This window comes from Rattus norvegicus, chromosome 1 (assembly GCF_021556685.1).
Source record: "Rattus norvegicus strain SHRSP/BbbUtx chromosome 1, alternate assembly SHRSP_T2T, whole genome shotgun sequence".
Lineage (NCBI taxonomy): Eukaryota > Metazoa > Chordata > Mammalia > Rodentia > Muridae > Rattus > Rattus norvegicus.
Genome location: NC_141534.1, coordinates 188,630,001 through 188,652,190, shown reverse-complemented (window position 1 = coordinate 188,652,190; position 22,190 = coordinate 188,630,001). Strand labels below are relative to the sequence as shown.

The 22,190-nt window shown below is 45.9% G+C and overlaps 1 protein-coding gene across 3 annotated transcripts in view; it reads right to left on the bottom strand.

The window, feature by feature from the left end:
* Positions 1-22,190, bottom strand: part of Otoa (otoancorin) — an 81,256-nt gene that overhangs the window by 913 nt on the left and 58,153 nt on the right. For all 3 annotated transcript variants that reach the window (NM_001446974.1, XM_087582801.1, XM_087582810.1), the window contains 7 exon segments: positions 1,325-1,520; positions 5,953-6,050; positions 6,547-6,683; positions 7,302-7,444; positions 14,317-14,472; positions 16,489-16,676; positions 18,151-18,280. In NM_001446974.1, the coding sequence (NP_001433903.1) occupies positions 1,325-1,520; positions 5,953-6,050; positions 6,547-6,683; positions 7,302-7,444; positions 14,317-14,472; positions 16,489-16,676; positions 18,151-18,280 (1,048 nt within the window).

Here is a 22,190-nt window from a genome sequence, read left to right as displayed (position 1 = left end):
GATCCACAGATCCAAACTGCAGGATGCAGGACAAGGATACAAAACCCCTTGTAAATGTGCAAGGCTAGTGTAGACTTGACTTATTTGTGTGTGTACAGGTTATGTAGATAAATACCTCAGGTACTGACAACCTCAGTTAACCCTGGAGAGAAGAACTGAAAAGCTGGGAGACAGGGGACAGGGGGGAAAGGTTTATCACATAACTTTCAGGTCTTATATGTTAAAGTTACATGCGTCTAAAGCTATATGTGTTATCCATTTTTGCATCACCATACAAAACACCGTACAAATTCTATGTTTCAATGAAAGTTTGCAAAAGAGCATGGCTTCTATTTGATGGTGCTACTTGTGGCCACAGAAATTGTCAGGTTCTTGATTCCACATCCTCTGTGGAAGGAGAGGAGTGGGTATGGGGGCTGTTAATTAAGGAAAAGAAGGGAAGGAGACAGGGAGAAAAGAAAGGGAAGGGAGCCCTAGTTAGGCACGAAGTTCTCTTTCTGATCTGAGTATTTTCAGGTTATCCCCTATTCAGGATGCAACTCACCTCCATCATCCTCTCTCTCTACCATAGGCCTCAGAGTCTCGCCAACACCGTGTCTTCGCTCACTCTTCCCTGACTGAATTTGTGAGGGAAGGGTGATGCATGTGGCTTCCTCTAAACTGTCTGACCAGAAGCATAGACCTACCCCAAAGGTGGTACCCACTCAAGACAGGTGTCAGGAAGATGTCAGAGAGTGAGAGGCAAAGGGGAGGAGTCAACAAAAGTAAGAAGAGGAAGCCATAGCACAGGGGTAATGGCATCTGGTCTGGGGAACTGCCCCTCTCTCCCTCCCTCTCCCTCCCTCTCCCTTCCTCCTGCCTCCCCATTTTGCTTAGCCCTCAGTTGACATCACCTGCCCCTCCTTATTGCCTCCCTCATCTTATGGCTTTGAGGTCTTATTGACCTGCCCTACTTGCATCCATATTCTTGGTCCCTATATAATAGGTATTGAAGAGATACACAGTGATTGATTAATACTCGGGAGCAAGTAGGTGGATGAAGGAGTCATTGAAATGACCTTAGTCCTGAGAGATTCTGACTCAATGGACTCTGGGTCACACCCAGGAAGTTCGAAGTCTTTTAAAGATCCCTGAGGTGGTTTTAAAGATGCAGGAGCTGACAGTGCTCAAAGGAAACTTGGTGGGAACTTAAGGTGTATCTTTGAGAGCAGATACCCAATGTCTATCAAGCCCTGAATCATGGGAACCTCCCCACCTTGCAGGGTGGACCAAGGTTCAGAGAAGGGGAATGGGGGTGGGGCTGAGGCAGGTGTCCTCTGCTCACCTGTTGGGGACCCAGTGGAGGCTGGCCAGGTAGGGCTGGAACTCATTGGATCGATCTGCCAGAAGTGAGTCTTGGCGCCATCTAGTGCCCTCTGGAGGCTCTGCAGCTGTGAGGAGCTGAGCTGCAGGCGCTGGGAGTGGGTTACAAAGGCTGCATTCTGAGGACCCAGGGAAGCGATCTGCTCAGTGGACAGCTCCTGCAGGCAGGAAAGTCCGGGGTGGGGGCGGGGGCGGGGGGGGGGGGGGGGAGGCGGTAATCAGTAAACCCTCTCCAGATTTTCCAAACCTCCTTTACCTGCTCATAGCTTCACAACTTTCATACCCTTGCACCATGACTATAAGCATGAAATAGAGGCTGAAAGAAACTATATTTGAATCCCTGTTTGATTCGTCCACCAACAGCAGCTGAACTCTGGGCCTCTTAAAAAAAAAAGCATGGGAGATTTTTTAAGTATTATAAGGATATTAAGCCATTCTCGCTCCAAGCTGAGACTTTTCCTTGAAGTAATTAAAAGCATTAAAGGGGGTCTTGGCTTTCCATGTGAGCGTTGGTAATTACTTTGCGCCAGAGGAAACTTGGAAGAAACAAGCTCTGGCCTGAATGCCAGCCTGAATCTGCACACACACCAGCTGCGTGATCTTCCCAAATTATGTCACCTCTCTAGGCTTTTGGACTTACTTTGAAGTGACTCACCTCCGAGGCCAGTCCCTGTCCCTTTGGTATGACTATCGGAATCCTGGTTGACTGATGAATCCTGGTAGCTCAGTGGAGGTCAGGGGCCATGACTGTTTGTTTGTTGTTTGTTTGTTTGTTTTTTGTTAATGCTTCCATGGACAGCAGATGTGGGGGACTCTGCTGGGCACACTGTGATTCTCAGTGTACAAGATATTTTCTGAAGTCACACAGCTTCAAAAGGACTTGGTGGCTAGCTCTGGGGAGACTAGAATGAGATGGCACGGCAGAAGAACCTCTGACATCTCTTCACGGTTTTAAAGCTTCCCCCAAAAGCTAGGAGTCCACATACTTCTGTTCCTTTATCCCTTCCTTTCCTATTGGCCACTCACTTCCCTCCTGTCCAGGCAGATGCCTCCTGAGATTGAATTCCCCGATTACAACCCTTCCCTGCATTCCCTCACACCACATCAGGAGCTCCTCAACACAACAATGGCACCTTCAGGATGCCAGTCCTGCCTCCTCTCCTCCTGACCTTCCCTCCAAGCCAGGATCTACATTCTCCCAAACAGGAAGCAGCTCTGTGCCCTTCCTCCTGTCTGGGGCACTGCCCTTCCCTTCGTAGGTGGCAGGCTGACTCACACCTATCACCAACAGAATCTGGATTATAGACATTATCTGTTTTCTGTTGCTGCTGATTTGTGAACCACAGCCGGATTGAAACCCTAGGCCTATAGTGTTTTCAAAAATAAACTCAAATTGGCTACCAATATGTAGAATCAGGAGTTTTCACATGGAAAAGAAAGTTTCTGGTTGCCCCAAAAAAAGCAAAGAAGATCCAGCAACACTAGGTCCATGTGGTCACACTGCATTGACATACCTGGGGTGAGACACACACACACACACACACACACACACACACAGACACACTCACACACAGACACACACACAAACACACTCACACAGAGAGACACACACAAACACACTCACACACAGAGACACACACACACACAGACACACACGCACACACACACAGAGACACAGACACACAGACATACACAGACACACTCACACACAGACACACACACAGACACACACACACAGACACATACACACACAGACACAGAGACACACACACAGACACACACACACAGAGACAGACACACACATACAGACACAGAGAGAGAGACAGAGACAGAGAGACAGAGAGACAGAGGGACACACACACAGACACATACATACACACGCACACACTCACACACACACACACACAGAGAGACAGAGACACACACACAGAGACACAGAGAGAGAGAGACAGAGACAGAGACAAAGAGACAGAGGGACACACACACAGACACATACATACACATGCACACACTCACACACACACAGACACACACACTGAGAGACAGACACACACAGAGACACACACACACTGAGAGACAGACACACACAGAGACACACACACACAGACACAGAGAGAGAGAGAGAGACAGAGAGACAGAGGGACACACACACAGACACATACATACACACGCATACACTCACACACACAGAGAGAGACAGAGAGACACACATACACACAGACACACATACATACACACACAGAGAGACACAGACACACACAGACACACACATACATACACACACAGAGAGACACATACATGCACACACACACACTCACACAGACACACACACAGAGACACATACATGCACACACACAGACACTCACACACACACAGAGAGACAGAGAGACACACATACACACAGACACACACACATACATGCACACACACTCACACACACATACACACTCACACACATACACACACAGAGAGACACATACATGCACACACACACTCACACACACAGACACATACATGCACACACACATACATACACACACAGAGAGACACATACATGCACACACACACACTCACACACACACTCACACACACACTCACACACACATACATACACACACAGAGAGACACATACACGCACGCGCGCACACACACACACACACACACACACACAGGGGCTCTCCAGCTCAGCTCAGACTACACCCAGCCTGCAGCATCTCTGACATCACCTCCCTGGCCCCTGAAGGCACTGTGCTATGACCTGTTCACCGGAGAATCTCCAGAGTCCAGATGAGCCTAACCTGGAGTTCATCCTGCTGTAGATAATAGAAATTCCAGCAGTCGGCAACCGCCTGAACAAAGAAGCCACTCAAACCATAAACATGGCCAGAGGGAAGTGCTTCAGAGGTACGTGACTCACTGCCTCCCAGTACAGCATAGCCAGAGAGGAAGAAGGAATTTGCCCAGTGGCTGTGGTGGTTTGAGTCAGAAACATTCCTCTCTGGTTTCTGTGTTTCAACAGTTAATGTGCAGTTGATAGCACTTGGCAGGTTGTGGATCCATTCTGTGCAAGTAGGCCACTGGGTGTGCAACACTAGTGGGACTTGAGAATCACAGCCTGGTCTGGCCTCTAGCCCCCCTCTGCTTCCTGTCTGACACAGGCTTAGTGACCCGACTGCCATGCTGGACCGCACCCATTACAACTGAGCTGAAATAAACCCCTCCTTCCTTAAGTTGCTTCCGTCTGTTGTTGTTGTTGTTATTGTTGTTGTTGTCACAGCAACAGGTAAGTAACTAGCGCAGTGCCCTTCAGGCCAGCTGTTTATTTCCCACAAATAGTTGCCCATGGTATTGTAGGTGTCCAGCATCCCAGTGAGGTAGACAGGATATGTCCCTGTGTCACTCAGAAAGCAACAGCACCAAAACTGAACCAAGAGTGATAGCACATACCAATAATCCTAGCACTCAGGAGGCTGAGACAAGCATAGTGTTTAAGGCCAGCCTGGGTTACATACCACTTAAGCAAACTGAACAATGCATTAAGTCATTATCTCAAAAACAGAAAAGGGTGGGGATAGCTCAGCCAGCATCCCAGCACTGGGGAGACAGGGCCAGCTAAGTCCCTTGGTCTTCCGCCAGCCTAAGCCCTTGGTTGAGCACTAAATCAGTGAAGAATGCTGTCTTGAGGTGTGTACGGGGTGGGGGAGGGCTTGGCAGTTAAGAGCATTTGCTGCTTGCTCTTCCAGAGGTCCTAGGCTCCAGTCTCCATTCCCAGCACCCACATGGAGGCCACAGCCTCAGTCTCAGAATACAAGATTGAGATTGGAGTTCAGTGAGATTGAACAATCCATTGATTGAACAATCAAAGAGAGTGGATTCTAAAACTCCAGTCTCAGTCTCGGGGAGTACAATGTCCTCTTCTGGCCTCTTTAAGCATTACACAAACCTGGTACTCAGGCAGACGTGCAGGCAAAATACTCAAACATAGAAGGTCAGTCCCACTCATCAGAGCATCCTGTCCATTCCAACCCCATGACGCCTGTCTGCAAATCCAAAGTCAATGGGCTCTGAAAACTGAAAGTTTTTTCCAAAGTTTACAACAAGCCAGCAGCAGAAGTTGGACCTGAATGGATGGAAGGCTATTCACAGTGTATTTAGTGTGGCTTGTCAAGTTTTCTTCCTCAAAATGAATACGTTTGCCTATAAATGCTCCCTCCGACACTGCTAGGGGTGTTAAGGCACATACCGTGAATTTTACAAAACTTGAAAGCTTCTGGATTCTAAAACATATCTGTCCCCAAGGGCTTTGCACAGGGGTATGAGGTTGCCATCCCTCCAGAAATACACAATCAGTACCATAGGTTATGAAGGGGAGGGAGCTAAAAAGAATAATAAGATAAAATGAAATTTTAAGAAAAAAAGTCTTTAAAAAACACTTGAAATTATTTGGACATCCATCATTTGCACTTAGATCTTCTCCAGCCCTAAAAGCAAAGGGCTGGCTGGAAGCCCCAAGGAGACACACCTGTCACCCATGTCCCTGTGTGATCTGAAGTGGAATTCCCATCTCTCCCTGGAGAAATGAGCGCTTACTTTGAATACCTCACCAGGCAGGCATCTTATGGCCCATGGCTGGAAATACGGCATCAGTTCTTTGTCAAGCATTCGGAGCTCTGCCTTCGTTAGCCCAGCTAGAGAGAGAAAGAATCGTGAGCTTGTCAGTCAAGCTGTGGAACTCCACGGCATTGTTAACGGTTCTGCATAATGTGCAGGATCAGTGAGTCCCGGGGAAGCACTATTCCTCACCTCACAGGACAGCCAGCTAGGGAATCCAGTTCCTTAATCAACTCAGGAAAATACGTGAGTCACATTAGCCCTGATTGACCTCCTACAGTGGCATGTATACCCAGAGGGGGGTTCATTTACACACTTTAAGACCAGGTATAAATCTATTTAGGATCCAATTGAATCACATTCTAGATCAATGATTTTGAGACTATAATATACACAAAGAACCCCTGAGATGGCTCATTTAAAAGGCACACTTGTGGACACTGTCCCTTGCAACTTAAGTCTTGAACTTAAGTCTTAGAACTCCTTCATGTTTGCTTCATGTGGCTGAGGATTACTACTTTGTTCTGTTATGCTTTACTTTAGCCCCAATTTTAAATTTAAAGAGCGACTTACCTGCAATGGTCCCAAGCTCCTGCAAGATGGAGCTGGTCCACTCGGTGGGTCTCCCAAATACAACTTCTGCTTTCTTCTTAAATCCAGCCAAGACAGGGGTGCTGCAGAGCAGTGTACCAATTCTAGCTACCACTGCCCTGGTTAGAGAGGAGGGGTCTGGTGAGTCTGGGGGGCTCTCCAGCCATCAAGCAATGCACACAGGATAAATAATCTCAGCACCTCAACAGGATCCAGCAAATCCCACTGCCTACTTTAGCCCAGAAAGGTACAAAGATTGGAAAGTGAAGAGCATCTGGATGGATGGATAGATGGATGGATGATGGATGGATGATGGATGGATGATGGATGGATGGATGGATGATGGATAGGTAGATAAATGGGTCAGTGGATGATAGATTGGTGTTGGATGGATGGATGGATGAATGGATGGATGGATGGATGAGTAGATAAATGGGTGGGTGGATGATAGATTGGTGGTGGATGGATGGATAAGTAGATAGATAGGTTGGATGGATGTGGGTGGATAAGTGGGTGGTGGATAGATTGATGGATGGACAGAAGGACAAGTAGATAAATGGATATATGAATAGGTTGGTGCATGCACAGATCATAGATGGGTGGGTATATATAGGTGGCAGGGAGAGTGGATGGATGGATGGATGGATGGATGGATGGATGGATGGATGGATGGATGGATGGAATGATGAATGCGTGAGTGGAACATTTTCCACTTTGCACTCTAGTATTTTGCTTACCTGAATTCTGAGGTCTTAATAAGTGGTATTTCAGTGGGGTCCATGGCACATAGAGTAGGGCCAAGCCCAACCAAATGGAAGCTCTTCAGATCTTGGATACCACAGCCTGAATCTTCAAGGAATTCCTGCAGAATGGATTTAGCCTATAAAAATTAATAAAAGAAAAGAAATCTGTTAGCTTCTTTTCTTTGGAAATCATTTTGACTTCCAGGTGGCTTGACTGTTCAAATTCTTGGACATCCAGAGCTGAATATTTCCAGCATCTGTCTCCACAACTCTCCAGTAAGACCTTCTGTGTCCTGCCTCCCTGCTTCTGCTCAAACCATCTCCTCCATATGAAACATGCTTCTGCATTTCCAACTAATAAAACCCAGCCATCCTCTGTGTTTTAGCCCAATTCAAATGCCATTTCTGCATGAAAAGCTCAAGCTAGATTGACTTTTCTTTTCTCTCTTTACTCCAGAACTGTATCTTTCCCTCAGTCTTTAGTTTCAGAGAATATAAAAAAATTATACAGCAGTGGCTCCAATGAAATTTGTGTGATTACAGGATCTTGTGTGATTCCAGCTGAGAAGCTATTCCAACCTCATGACTTGTCCCATGGAAAACCACTCTCCCCTACTCCCCCGTGTGGTTTAGCTGGAGCCAACTGCATCATGGGATCTGCAGGTGATGACATGGCCTAGTCCCCTCCTAATCATGTCATTTCTCTGCTTGGCTCCAGTGACTGGCTGCAGATTAGACATGTGTTCTAGCCAGAACTAACCAAGATTTTGGCTAGAATAATTAGAAGAGCTTCTGTTTTTTTCCCTTGACCCCAGAGAAATACACAGGGATCCTTGGAATGGTAGACACAGTTATCTTCTAGAACCTGCTACACTGAGAAGCCCTACCAACCTCAGAATAAAGAAAATACAAAAGAAAGCAGAACTCCTCAATATGGAGAGAACTAGATTCCCAGATATGGTGTTGAAGCTCCTGGCTGAAGATGTTCCTGAACTCTGAACTTGAACTTTTCTCTTATCAGCAATGAGAGTGGTCCTATAGGCTCATATGCTTGAATGCATAGAGAACTGTTGGTAGAACTGTTTGGGAAGGATCAGGGGTGTGCGGCCTTGTTAAAGCAGGTATGTCTATCACTGGGTGTGGACTTTGGGGTTTCAAAAGCCCACACTATTTCCAGATAGCCCCCCACTCCCTGCCTTGTGCTTGTGGATCAAATGTAAGCTCTCAGATACTGTTCCAGAACCATGCCTACCTGTCTGCTGCCATGTTCCCCACCATGATAGTCTTGCCCTCACCTTCTGAAACTGTGAGACCCCAAATTAAACACCTTCTTTTATAAGTTTCCCTGGTCATGGTGTTTTGTCATGACAATAGAACAGTAACTAAGACAAACATCAATAAATGTCTTCCTTCACTCAGGCTACTTTACGTTGGGTCTGGTTCACTGGATTTACCTACACAGGACCTGAAAAGGATCTAAATCAATCCTTGGGGATGAGCTACACGATGATGTAGCAGATAAGACTGATTCCAAGAGGTCAGAAGACAAAGGTGGGAAGAAGGCACTGAAGCATGGCCATCGAGCATCTCAGGAGGAGCATAGGTCATGGGACAAAGGCATTGTTCCCACTTCCTTTACACCCGTCATTGGCATCACAATGTAAAGTAGTTACAATGTTGAGAAAATTGCTGAGAAATACTAAGTATAGAAATGCTACAGTGGGGGTTGGGGATTTAGCTCAGTGGTAGAGCGCTTGCCTAGCAAGCGCAAGGCCCTGGGTTCGGTCCCCAGCTCTGAAAAAAAAGAAAAAAAAAGAAATGCTACAGTGGAGTTCTACTTCCCATGTGGCTGCTGTTGCCCCTCAGGTCTATTTAGTGTCTACATCTGCGGAGACAACTATTCTCTGTCCGTCTCACTGGCAGATCCCCAAAGGATCACGTCTAGCTTGTTGTTGTGTTCCAAGGATCTAGCCTAAAGTCTGCTAATACTTTATGATTGATTCAGTGCATAAATGACCACTCTAGGGTGTGGGCCACAGGCATCACAGAAAGAGACATGCTTCTCTGAAAAGGCATCAGTGTTGTGCCATCACAAGACAAACTTGTGGATATGAAATGTTCACTTGTCAGACACTTGACCCCCAGTGGGTGGCACTCATTTGGAAGGTTGTGGAAACTTCGGAAGGTGGGACTTGGTTGAAGAAAGTAGACTACTGTGACTTGCCTTTCAAGGTTCTCCCTGGTGCCAGTGTCTTCCTTACTCAGTGCATCCAGTCTACCAGGAAGTGAGGCACCGTCCTCCACCACCCATTCCTGTCACCATGGTGTTCTGCCCAAACACACGAAGCCAGGTGACCATGGCCTAACCCCTCCGAAACCATGAGTGAGATAAACCTTTCTTCTTTCAAGTTATTTGTGTTGGGTATTTTGTTATAGCAACAAGAAACTAACAGACTGGCCACTGATGAATCACCCTCAATGGTACATAGCTACGAGCTGCTGTGGATGAGTTCAGAGTACAGACTGCAGCTTGCATGCATTTGGTTGGATGTTATGCATGCACCCAGAGCAACAAAAGCTGGCATGCTGGGTACTGAGCATTTGCAGCACCCTTCGGACAACTTTACCTACACTGCCCTAGCTACTCCTCAGCACAACCCTATTGGCCAAATATTAATGCCGTTCCTCTTTCACCACTGAGGTATGAAGAGCCTAAAACAATATTACTCTGCTACAGACTAATGGTTCTACAGCAAAAACCCAGACAGAGGCTGGGGACATGGCTCATAGGGTGCCACAGACAGGGATCCCAGAAGCAAGCTGGCTAGCTAGACCATCCAAATCAGTGAGCTCTGGGTTCAATTAAGAAACCCTGAATAAAGAGGAGAGAGAGAATGAAGTCTCCCAGTGCCAACCTAGGGTACACACACACACACACACACACACACACACACACACACACTCAAAAATTTAAAACCCAGACAGAGAGACACCACAGTCGTCTTAGCCAATAAAGATGTTTGCCTCTGGAGATGAAAAAAAGGAGACTTAACAGCACCCAGTATCCCCAGACAGTCAAGTACTAGACAGGGCCCACCCTGCCTAGCCCCCGAGATCAGACAAGACCAGCTCATTCAGAGTGGAGTGGTTATAGGCTAAATTTTTCTTATTAAGTCTTCATAATCGGGTTTTACCAGTTGACTCGTGGCAATTTGTGCTCCTCAAACGTGAACGCTCATTTTTAAAATGAAAGTGCAAAATTACAATTCAGACAAAATTGCTTTGAAGATGTGGTATTAAAGTGCCCTTGCACCTGGGACCCAGAAAGTGCAAGCTCAGCCTGCCAGGTGATAAGTTAAAATACACTTCCCTGAACGGCTGGACAAGTGTATGTGCAATGAGTCTGAGACAATTAATACCAACACTTGTAGGCAATATTAACCACAGAAAAATGAGTAGCTGTAAAACTTCAGTCTCTCCGTTCATCCCTCTGGCTTCTATAATGGTTTTTTTTTCCTCCCTTACATTAGGTTTTAAGCTGAACTATCTGCTAATGTAGTTCCTCCAGGTCTGACTATTAATCTAGAAACATGCATTTAAAGGTTTGATTGGAGGCTGAGGTGGAAGAACTGACTGCAAATGATATATGCAAATGTTACGTTTTCATATCCTTTTCAAACATATTGATATATCTCGCTGCCATCGGAGAGAATTAAAACTGGCGCACGGGGAAAGGGATGCTCCAGCTTCTAAGTTAGATCTATTTTTCCGTTTCTTCCAGGCTGCAAATAAAATCATTTTAATATCAGGAATGGAGTGTGGCACTTCCCAAACTAGTCAAAACCAGTTTTAGAGCTAGAGAACCATGGGACTGCGGAATGTTAGTAGAAGGAACTTCAGTTCCTTGAGTTCAATCCTTTTTTTATTCTTCAAACAAGGAAACGAACTCAGAGAAGGGGAGGTGACTTGTTACTTAGTTCTCTTGTTACTGTTACAAAGTATCACCTCGTGGTAAAACAGGTGGATTCACTTGCAATTCCGGAGGCTCTCCGCCCTGAAATGAGTCAGTAAGGTGTGTTCCATTGGAGAGCTTTAGAGAAGCCGCATTTCCTCACTTTTCCTAACTCCTGGTTAGTTCTTCCCTTGGTTAGTTCTTCCCTTGGTTAGTTCTTTCATGGCCACTTCTTCCATCTTCAAAGCCATCGGCTTAGCAAACCCATTTCTCCCCTGCCCAGCCCACCCCACCCCCGCCTTTCACCATCAAATACCCCTCTATTCTATCCTGTATGGAATACAGGATGGCTGTGGCATCCTGGCTCCCTCATGGAAGGGTCCTTGTGATCACATTGGACCCACCAGGGTAATTTTGCATCTCTTTTTTCCATGGATGGGTGTGTGCCTGAGTGTATATGTATCGCACCACATGCGTACAAGTACCTGTGGAGGCCAGGAGAAGGCATCAGATCCCCTGGAATTGGAGTAAGGTGCTGTTGTGAGCCACACATCGTGAACTCTGGGAACTGGACCTAGGTCATCTGCAGGAGCAGCCAAGTGTTTTTTTTTTTTTTTGTTTTGTTTTTGTTTTAAATTTTTTTTTATTATTAACTTGAGTATTTCTTATATACATTTCGAGTGTTATTCCCTTTCCCAGTTTCCGGGCAAACGAACTGAGAACAGCCAAGTGTTCTTAAGCACTAACCCATCTGCTCAGCCCCCATCTCAAGATCTTTAAATGACTTACATCTGTAAAGCCCTTTCCTCCAATGGAATAAATTGTATTTGTAGGTTCTAGGAACTGAAATCGAAGATCTTTGTGGAAAGGATTTAATCTGTCTTCCACACACCTTCCCCCACTCTCAGATCACCATGTATTCATACAGACAGAGACTCCACTCACTGTAGTAGAGAGAGGGACTCCACTACTGTAGCAGGCATAACCAACCATCATACTCTACCCCAGAGAGGAGTGACTGCTCAGAGCCGAACAGCCATATGAATGGAGTTGACAGCAGACTTTCTGGTATAATAAGTGAACAGGGATACACTTTGACAGGGCTGCTCATAGTGCTGAAAATAACCACTGAGGGGTGGCTGACCAAGAAGGAAGCTCACACAGAGGTAGTTGTAGCTAGATACCCCAAATGCCTTACCCAATCAAAACCAAAAACGGGGGGAGGACCTCTTTTTTTTTTTTTTTTTTTTTGTTCTTTTTTTCGGAGCTGGGGACCGAACCCAGGGCTTTGCGCTTCCTAGGTAAGGGCTCTACCACTGAGCTAAATCCCCAGCCCCAGGGGGAGGACCTTTTTAACCCACAAGAGATCAGCAACCAAACAGACTTTCAACCCATCATCAACAACTAGAAAACCAAACAAAATATTGAACAACCAAGCAGCATGTAAGGGGGATCATGAAACAGGTAAACAAAAAGTGAGCCCTAAAATTGTCCCCCAGAAGCACTTTCTACATAAGTCAGAAAAGACCAATGGAGCCCAGTGGTCAAGCTACAATGAAGACAGAGATCCGAGGTCAAAAAGCCAACCTAGCAACCAACCAAAGGCTGGTCAAAAAGCCAACCTTTGCTATTGTCCTTACCAGTTCAAATCTTAGCACTTACCAAGAAACCCACTCCTGCTGACCTCTAGAAGACGAGAGTGTCTTTGCGTTCACTTACTCAATACATATTTATTATGTGATGAAACATGCATGTGTAACTATATATTTTTAAAGAAAAAATATGTGCTAGTCATCTTTTATGGATACAATTTCTGTGCCCAGGATCTAGCCTAAGCCAGTATAAATATCACGCACGGTCCCCAGAGATGTGAAATCAAACTCTTAGAATGTTTTCTTCCCATAAAAGCAGCCTCACGGAGGTGACAATCTGGGGTTTTCTATAAATGATTATACAAAGAGACGAGAGAGAAGTCCAAGTTCAGGAAGGCCAAAGCACGCTCACTTCAGGGGCAGAGAAAGAGGAGGAAATTGGAGAGAGAGAGTTCTAGAGATCAGCAAAGATGTCCTCCTGAGTACTGATTCCTCATTTCCACAGGTCTGGATGTTGGGAATAAAACCACTCAGAGGGTAAAAGTCAGGAGAAGGGGGCAGGCTGTGCAGTTCTTAAAGTTCACATAGAGTTGGAAAGTTTTCTCTCCCTCCAGCCAGAGTGGAGAGACCTCATAACACATGGAGAATAGGAATATCCTGTGGAAGAACCATTTCTCAGCGAAGCCACAGAATAAAGACCGCCCCACCCCAATAAAGCTCATGAGAATACAACAAAAAGATAAAATTACTAGCAAACACATATATTTCAGAGCAAAGTAAAGTCTAGTTTTTGGTTTTTTTCAAGACAATGGGGTGTTTCGTTTTGTCTTGTTTTGTTTTGTCTTGTCTTGTCTTGTCTTGTTTTGTTTTGTTTTGTTTTGTTTTCTGTGTAGGCCTGGCTGTTCTAGAACTCAGAGATCCACCTGCCTCTCCCTCCCAATTGCTGGAATTCCAGGCATGCACCACCACTGTCAGGCACCTAAATGACACTCTCAGTGATGTGAAGTTCTTAATGTTCATCAATCAGACAAAATTACTAAGTGTCCTTGTTTCCCTGCCTTTGACTCAGAGCAAGTGAAAAATTACTAGGTTTTCAAATAAGTATAACCCTTAATTCGAGAAAATAAAATCAGTCCATAGACACAGACTGAGAGGAGCTAGAGAGGTAGCTCAGTAGTTGACAGTACTTGCTACTCTTCCCGAGGACCAGAGTTCAATTCCAGCTACACACCAGGGGAGCTGGTGCCCTCCTCTGCCCTTCAAGAGTATCTTTTTGCACACACAACACACTGTCTTTAGAAAAGAAAAGGAAAGAAACAGACAGAAATTACAATGATGTTGGAACCTAGCAAGGACATAAAAGAAGCTATTTTAAGTAGTATAAATCTATTCGGGGGCGGTGGGGGGAGTCAAGCATAAGCAATTAAGGGATCTTTAAAAGACCCAGGAACATCTATCTACCCACCTGTCCTGGGGTCCATTCTGTCTGCTGGCCCAGGGATGCCACGGTGTCTATGGAGCTGAGGTCCAACTGCTCCAACTCACTCTCATTAAGAGCCAAAGCAATGCGCCCCAGGGAGACAACATGGTGTTCTTTCCAGTGGGAGGGCAAGTCCCAAACCTTTAGGTAGGAGAAAAACAGAGCAGACCAAACATTAGTGGCAGCACCTGCTGTGGTCTCTACTTAATAGCCTCCCAAAATCCATCACTGAGACCTAATCCCTAATGTGCTGGTACTAGAAAATGACGCCACCCTCATAAATGGAATCCCTGCCCTTATAAGAGAGATCTTGAGAGCTCCCAACCTACTTCCATTGTATGAGGGCAAGATGCTGTGAGAAACCATCACCTAAGAGAAATTGATGCTCCCCAGACATTGAATCTGAGAGAATCTTGATCATGGACTTCCTAGCTACCAGAGCTGTTAGAAATAAATTTCTGTTATTCATAAGTTAACCAAGATAAGGTATTTTTTAGCAGTCCAGACATAGAGTGAATTACACACACACACACACACACACACACACACACACACACACACACACACACACACAGAGCTTTTGTACCAATGCATGCCAAAATCCTTGCAGAGGCTGATAGTCTTTCTGAGGGAGGGCTGCACTTCTGGGAAATAAGCTTTAGAAAATTATGAGACAAGTGCTCCAAGTCATATGTTCAAACATGTACAAAGATTTATTTAGGGTTTGGACATGAAGTAGTCCCCCAAAATTCGTATGTTGAGGGCTTGGTTTCGAGCAGGTGATTGCTATGGAGAGGTAGTTGGACTGTGGGGGCAATCACTCCATTGAGAGATCAATCCACTGATGAATTTACAGCTAAACAGAATGTTAGGATGTGAGGACAAGCCGGAAGAAAAGTCATGTGGGCACAGCCTTTGAAGAATACAGGGAAGCCTGCGGTCTGTCTGTCTGTCTGTCTGTCTGTCATCACCATTCTCCTCTCCCAGCAGTCATGTGTGAGTGCACCTATGCCTCATCATGCCCTCTCTACCATAATACTCTGTTTTACCTCAGACCCAAGCCAAGAGCCAGCTGACCATGGACTGAATGAAGGCTCTGAAACATGAGCCAAAACAAACCTTTCCTCCTTTTAAGTTGTCTTTACTCAGGTACTTTGTCACAGCAATGGAACGCTGGCTGTCATGAAGCACTTATAAAAATCCCAAGGATCCAAAGCTTACGGCTAGCTAAATAAAGACGAGTCACAGAGCGCTGATGTATATTTATCTTTTCGATACAGAGAAACACATTGCTTGTGGAAGACAAGTTACTGAATAATGAGTGCTATATCATTTTTGTAACAGATAATGTGAACCAAGATGTCTTGTATCTGCATGTTCTGAGAACTGCGGACTCAACAAGCCAGAAAGATATTTACATTATGGTTTATAAAAGTAGCAAAATTACAGCAATGAAATAATTTTTGGTTGGGCAGGGGGGTCACCATGACATGAGGAACTGTATTAAAGGGTCATAGCACTAGGAAGATTGAGAGCCACTGTTATAAGAGAGGCAGAGTCTCTCACTTGAACCCAGAGCTCACTGGTTTGGCTTTTTGAGCTAAGCCAACTTGCTCCAGGCATTCCCCATTCTTTACCTCCAAAGAACTGGGATTGCAAAGGCCCCCACTCCACCTACTCTTACTTGGGTGCTGCGATTCCAAACTCTGGTCCTCACACCTTCAAGGAAAGTGCTTCAACCACTGAACCATCTCCCCAGTCCCTCAAAGGGAACTTCCTAAAAATGTCAAACTATTGCTAGTCCCTTTCACACCCTCTGCAGCAGCTACTGGGGAGGCCAGCTGCAGACAGATGATGGGGTTCTCCAAGTGGAGCAAACAAAGGCAGCATTCTTGCAAGCAGTTTAGGCCAGAATATGCAGAGAACTTGACTGGTTCAGACATGCATCCATCATCTGTGTTCTGCCTCTGCCCTAGGACAGAGGTACCAACAGTATGCCCATTTCCCAGATGAGGAAATCATGGCCCACACTACTGAATTTCAACACAATAGCATGGATGCTGGGCCTCAAGGAGTTCGTAAACACAGAGATGCTGGGACTGGATACTGGCTGCTTATTTGGGTTTCTGATGAGCTTCCTCCCCAGGGTGGGCTCACCTGGATTGCCTTCTCCTTCAGGGCCATCAGTTGAGGTCGGCTGAACCCCTTCACAGCCCCCAGCAGCTCCACATTCCTGATGAAAGTGTCCTCCTCCATGCAGAGAAGGACCTCGGGGTCCCAGCAGGCATTGGCTTCAGCTAACTTGACGATATCATCTGAAGATGGAGTCACAACTCCATGACAACCTGGGGAACATGCATAGATGTGAGGATGTAATAGAGGAAAGAGGATGGCAGGAAGTGTTTGATGTGTTCTTAATAATCTTCACTAGTCAGATCCATTCACAAGAGGCAGGGCAATGTAAAAGCTGATGCTGACAGCAGGGAACCAGGGCCCCCACCTCTGCCATCGAGTGGTAATGACCTGCACATCCACCAAGAGGCTTCACCACATTGCAGTGAAGCATCCCTGGGGCTTGCTGACCACCTAGTCTTGCCAAATCTGTGAGCTGTGGGGTCAGTGAGAGAGCCTGTCTACCCTTCCTTATAAGGCTCCAACACAAACTGCGGTGCAATTTCCACTGGTCCAACTTGGGGAAACAGAGTTTATTGGGCTTACTTACAGAGTATGGGTGACCCTAAAACAACCATACCTCAATGAAGTCTCACCCTGAATAAGCAAGTAAGCAACAGCAGCCAGCCATCACTGTCCCCAGCCATCACTGTCCCCATCACTATCAATGCCAGTTCTAATTAATCCTGCCCACCTTGTGCCAGTAAGAGTCAATATTTACCAGACACTCAGTACAGATTATAAAAATGGTGACACACCTGGTAGCTCTAGTACTCAGGAGACTGAGGCAGGAGGATTGAAAGTTCAAGCCCAACCTGGGCTACATAGCCAGACGGTCTCAGCTAAGGAAGACTTTCTGATAATCCCCTACAGGCCACACCCTTTGGAAACTGAGGAGGTTTAAACTTGCTAACCCTCACAATGACCACTGCAGTCCGGAGTGCACTTTAGAGGATGAAACCTGAGATACAGCGAGGCATGGTGGCTTCCACCTGTAATCCCAGCCCGAGAGAGGCTGCTGCAGGAGGAATTAGAATTTGAGGTTGCCTGGACTGCACAGTGAGTTGCAAGCCACTGGGCTACAGAGAGAAACCCTGACCGTTAAAGAACAGGATGGGAAATCTGAAGAACTTAGAGGAAAGTCACAGTCATTAAGTGACTTCAAACTCAACCGACCTGTACCATTTAGCTGCTAAGCTAGGTTGAGCCTTTAAAATAAGCCAAAGTAAGGCTGTAGAGAATGGCTCGCTGTTAAGAGCACTAACTCTTACAGAGGACCTGGGTTCGATTTTCAGCACCCATGGGACTACTTACAACCATCTGTGGTGCTAGTTCCAGTGTGTCAGCACCCTCCTCTGGTCTTTGAAGGCACTGCACATGTGTGGTACATGTGGGCATGCAAGCAAAACTCCCCAGATACATAAAATAAAATAGAATAAATCTTTTAAAAAAAAATAAAAGACCTATTGAAATGCTTGTCACATGCTCGCTCCTCAAGCCTTCAAGCCTGGCACCTGACTTCAGATCATGTTACAGAACTGTCATTCTTTGGCCTGTGGGTTTCGCCATTTGGAAAGGAGACTCTGTTATGTCACGAACTCAACCCGCCACCCTAGATGCAGGGTCAGACACCCTAGAAACACTCACCGAAGGTGGGGTCAGAGCCGGGGCTCTCATTACTGCTATTCCGAACAGACTCAAAGACAGCCCAGAGAAATTCCTTAGGAAGCAACGTACCAACCATCTTGGAAGCTGTTTGTTGAAGGATTTCAGGAAACTGTGGTTAAAAGAGAAAAAAATGTGAGATGCATTTAAATCAGAGTTTAAACTCTATTACCGTTTAATGCCTCAAGGTGAGTTTTTTCTTCGTAATAGCCTGCTGTATAAATTTAATCCCTCATCCAACTAATGCCTCTAATAAGGAATCCTACCAAAATGATATTTGACTTCCACAGCAGTACGATAAATGCTAAATAACAGGCATGCATCGCTTTCCACCCATCAGACTGCCAAAAATAAAGCGATAATAAGTAATACTGGGCCGGGTGTAGAAGACTGCACATGTGTGTTTTTCTGTTGAACATACAGTACAGTACCCTAGGACCAAGCAATATGATAATACCTACCAAAAGATGTAAGTTTGCATACATCTGTTTTGGGTTTAGCACTATTTTAATTTTTAGCTTTATATTTATTGTTTTTTTATAAGGGGGCAAACTTGGGGATTGGAGAAACAGCCCAGTATTTAAGAACACTTGCTGGTCTTGCAGAAGACCCAGGTTCTTTTTTTTTTTCTTTTTCTTTTTTCGGAGCTGGGGACCGAACCCAGAGCCTTGCGCTTGCTAGGCAAGTGCTCTACCGCTGAGCTAAATCCCCAACCCTAAGACCTAGGTTCTATTCCCAGCACCCACATGATGGCTCACAACTGTCTGCAAAAACTCCAGTTCCAGGGGATGCAGCACCTTCTTCTGATCTCCCAGACACTGGGCATGCACACAGTGCATAACATACACACAGAGAAAACACTCATACACATAAAATGAAAATAAATAGGCAGAGGAGGGTTTCACAAAAATTCTAGGTGAGGCTGGCAATAGAAGAGCTTTGGTGACACTGGAGAAGGTGGCATTTCTCATATTGAAATAGTCCACTTCGTTGAGTCCTGGGATCTTATCAGCCCTGGGTGTAAGCATCAGAAAATGCATCAGCTCTCTTACAAGGCCCTGCCTCACTTTTACTTAGGACCAGCAGCAGCACCAGAAGCAGCAGCAGCGCCAGAGAGAAAGCACCTGTCCTGAGTCACCTTCCCTTTCACAGCTAGAGTCACAAGGCACACCTGCAGTTCTCATCACCGAATGGATGGAAGGAATGCTTACGCATTATACACACAGGCCTGAACTCCACAGATGCTCAGTCAGAATCCAGTGTGGTGACTACTCCAGTCCCCTCAGTGCTCTCTATATATCCTCATCCTTCCCTTACTCTTCCCCCTTCACCGGGTCTCCCTACATAGCTCAAGCTGGCCTGGTACTTGAGATGCTCCTGCCTCAACCTCCAGAGTGCTGGGATCACAAGCCTGTGCCACCAAGCCAGCTCTCCCTAGCTCATTCTGCAACACTCACACTGCCTAGTCAACTGCCCTTCAGTCAAGGATAGACCACAGGTACAATAATGGTTCCACATGTGTGTGCTAATGCTATTGTTAAGTGGCTATATAAATGACAGCCAAGGGCCAGCAAGAAAACTCCACAAGTAAAGGCATTTGATGCCAGGCTAAGGACCTGAATTGCATCCTTGGGATCCACATGATGGAAGATGAACTGATTCACCTGTTCTCCAACCTCCCCATGTACATGCACGCATGTGCATACATGTGCATGTATGTGCACATATATACACACAAGAAAAAGAGAAGGAATGGAGGGAAGGAGGGAGGGAGGAAGGGAGAGAGGGAGGGAGGGAGGGAGGGAGGAAGGAAGGAAGGAAGGAAGGAAGGAAGGAAGGAAGGAAGGAAGGATGTTTTTTGAAAGGGTATCTGGGTCCTGCTTGATAACTTCTTGGCAATGGGCCACATAAAAACTGTGAGCTCAAGAGATGATGCCACTCATTGCTCTCAGCTTGTGTGATATGCTCTACGGTGATTAGATACAGTTCTAATCTACAGTGTTTGCTCAAAGAGGAAATCACCTGAGGCTGCACTTCTCCTGTGCTTCCTATCCCTTGTGGCTGCATTAATAGTTATTTTTACTTTTGAACATTTAGGAGAGGCGTGCATGCCATGGCACCTGTGTGGAGGTCAGCAGGCAGCTGCGGGGAGTCAGTTCTCATCCTCTACCATGTAGGTCTCTGACTCAAACTCAGGTCTTTAGGCTTGGTAGCAAGCGTCTTTACCCACAGAGCCACCCCGATGACCCTTGCAGGGTGTTGTTGTTGTTGTTGTGTTGTTTTGTTTTTATGCAAAGTGCATAGCCAAGTGCCAGGGGTTTTCCATTTTCTAGTTTTAAGGGGGGCATATATGCACACATGTATTGGGCTTTCTGAAAACAAACTGGGAATCTGGGAGTGGAGCCTGCCTCTAATGGGGGGTGGGGCTTCTTTCCATCCAAGAGCCTCTGGGACACTCGGGATCTGTTTAACCAGAAGTATGTATATCTTGTTTTATTTTTAAAAGCAAGGAGAATAATCCACCAAAGCAGCCACATGCCCACACTGCCTACAGCTTCAGAAATAAAACATCACAGACACAACTGACAGACTCATCCCTCCCCCGCCCACCTCGCTCTTTCCTAGATGTAACAATGACCCCAATTTTAGCATGAACCATTCTTGTGTACACTTCTGAACCACTCTTGCTTTGCACACGTTCAAAATTAATGTAGCTGATAGTTATTCATGTACCGAGTATGTTACCACCAGGATCGTTCGCAGTGCAGGGGTTTTTATAATTCCACACTGTTTCTGAGGTCTTGCCATGTTGATAGAAGGCTATTACGACCTCACAAGTGATTTTTTAAAGTATCAGATCTGCATATAATACGTGCATATCCAGTGCTTATGATTATATGTTTAAAAGCAAATTCTTCTCCTATGGCTGGACGTACATTCTGTGAGTGTGTGGCATCGGGTGGCAGGTCCTTGCTCATGCCCCACCACGCACACACACTGTTTATCCTGGAGCTGACTGTTGTCCCCCACGGAAGGGAGTTTACCTTTGCTGGCAGAGTGCCACTGTCCAGCCAAAGCCCTCGGAAGAATATGTTTCCTTTTTTTCTAATGTGTGAGCCTTGCCTTGTGTGGGAGCCATGAACAGCCCCAGAAGCTAACTTATGATGCAGACAGAGAGAAACAACCCACACTGTTCAATGCCAGCAAGAATGTGTGGCTCGGCTGTCCCTGGGGTGATTAACCTTGACTGTCTCCTTGACAAGGTTAAGAATCATCTGGATGAGTGAAGCTCACCTTTGTGTGTCTGTGAGGTTTCCAGAAGTGATTAGATCATGACGGTTTGGCCTAATCAATAGCTCACTCCCTTGATGGGCTCACGTTATGACAGTTTTATTGAGACTTGGTGAAAAGGAAGGAGGCGGGGTCTAATTGGAGGGAGTAAGTCCCTGAAGGGAGAACCTTGAAGGTTATATCCTGCCATGGTCTCTTCCTGTATTTCTTTTACCCTGCTTTCTGTGTGCCGGGTGTGAAGAGCAGCCTCCCCGACACTTTCCTGCCTCTGTGAGATTCTGACCAAGCACAGTGGTGCAACTGACCAACCCTCCAAAACCATAAGTCCTTTCTCCTTTTATGCTGTGCTTCCATGGACCCTGTTCCAGCTCCAGGGGCACGCAGGAAGAAGGACAGGCTCATGCTTGTTTCCCGTGGTGCTTGACTTTGACTCTTTACACTGTATCTAAAGTCTACATGGTAAAGAACCATTGTTTTATTATATGTGTTTGTTCCTGTGACTGTTCCCTTTGGGTATAAGATCTAGGATGGGCATGTGTGCACTCGATCACAGACATCAGACTACCAGATGACTAATGTGGCTGTACCAGCACCATCTGTGTAGGGAAGATCTAGGGTTCATGTAGCTGCAAACTCAGTCACTTTCCTAGAGACTTGGATAATTTGAGATGAAGCTGTGGGATATCTGAGGTGTCTGAGGTTTGGTAGAAGTTTCAAGAACCACAGACTCC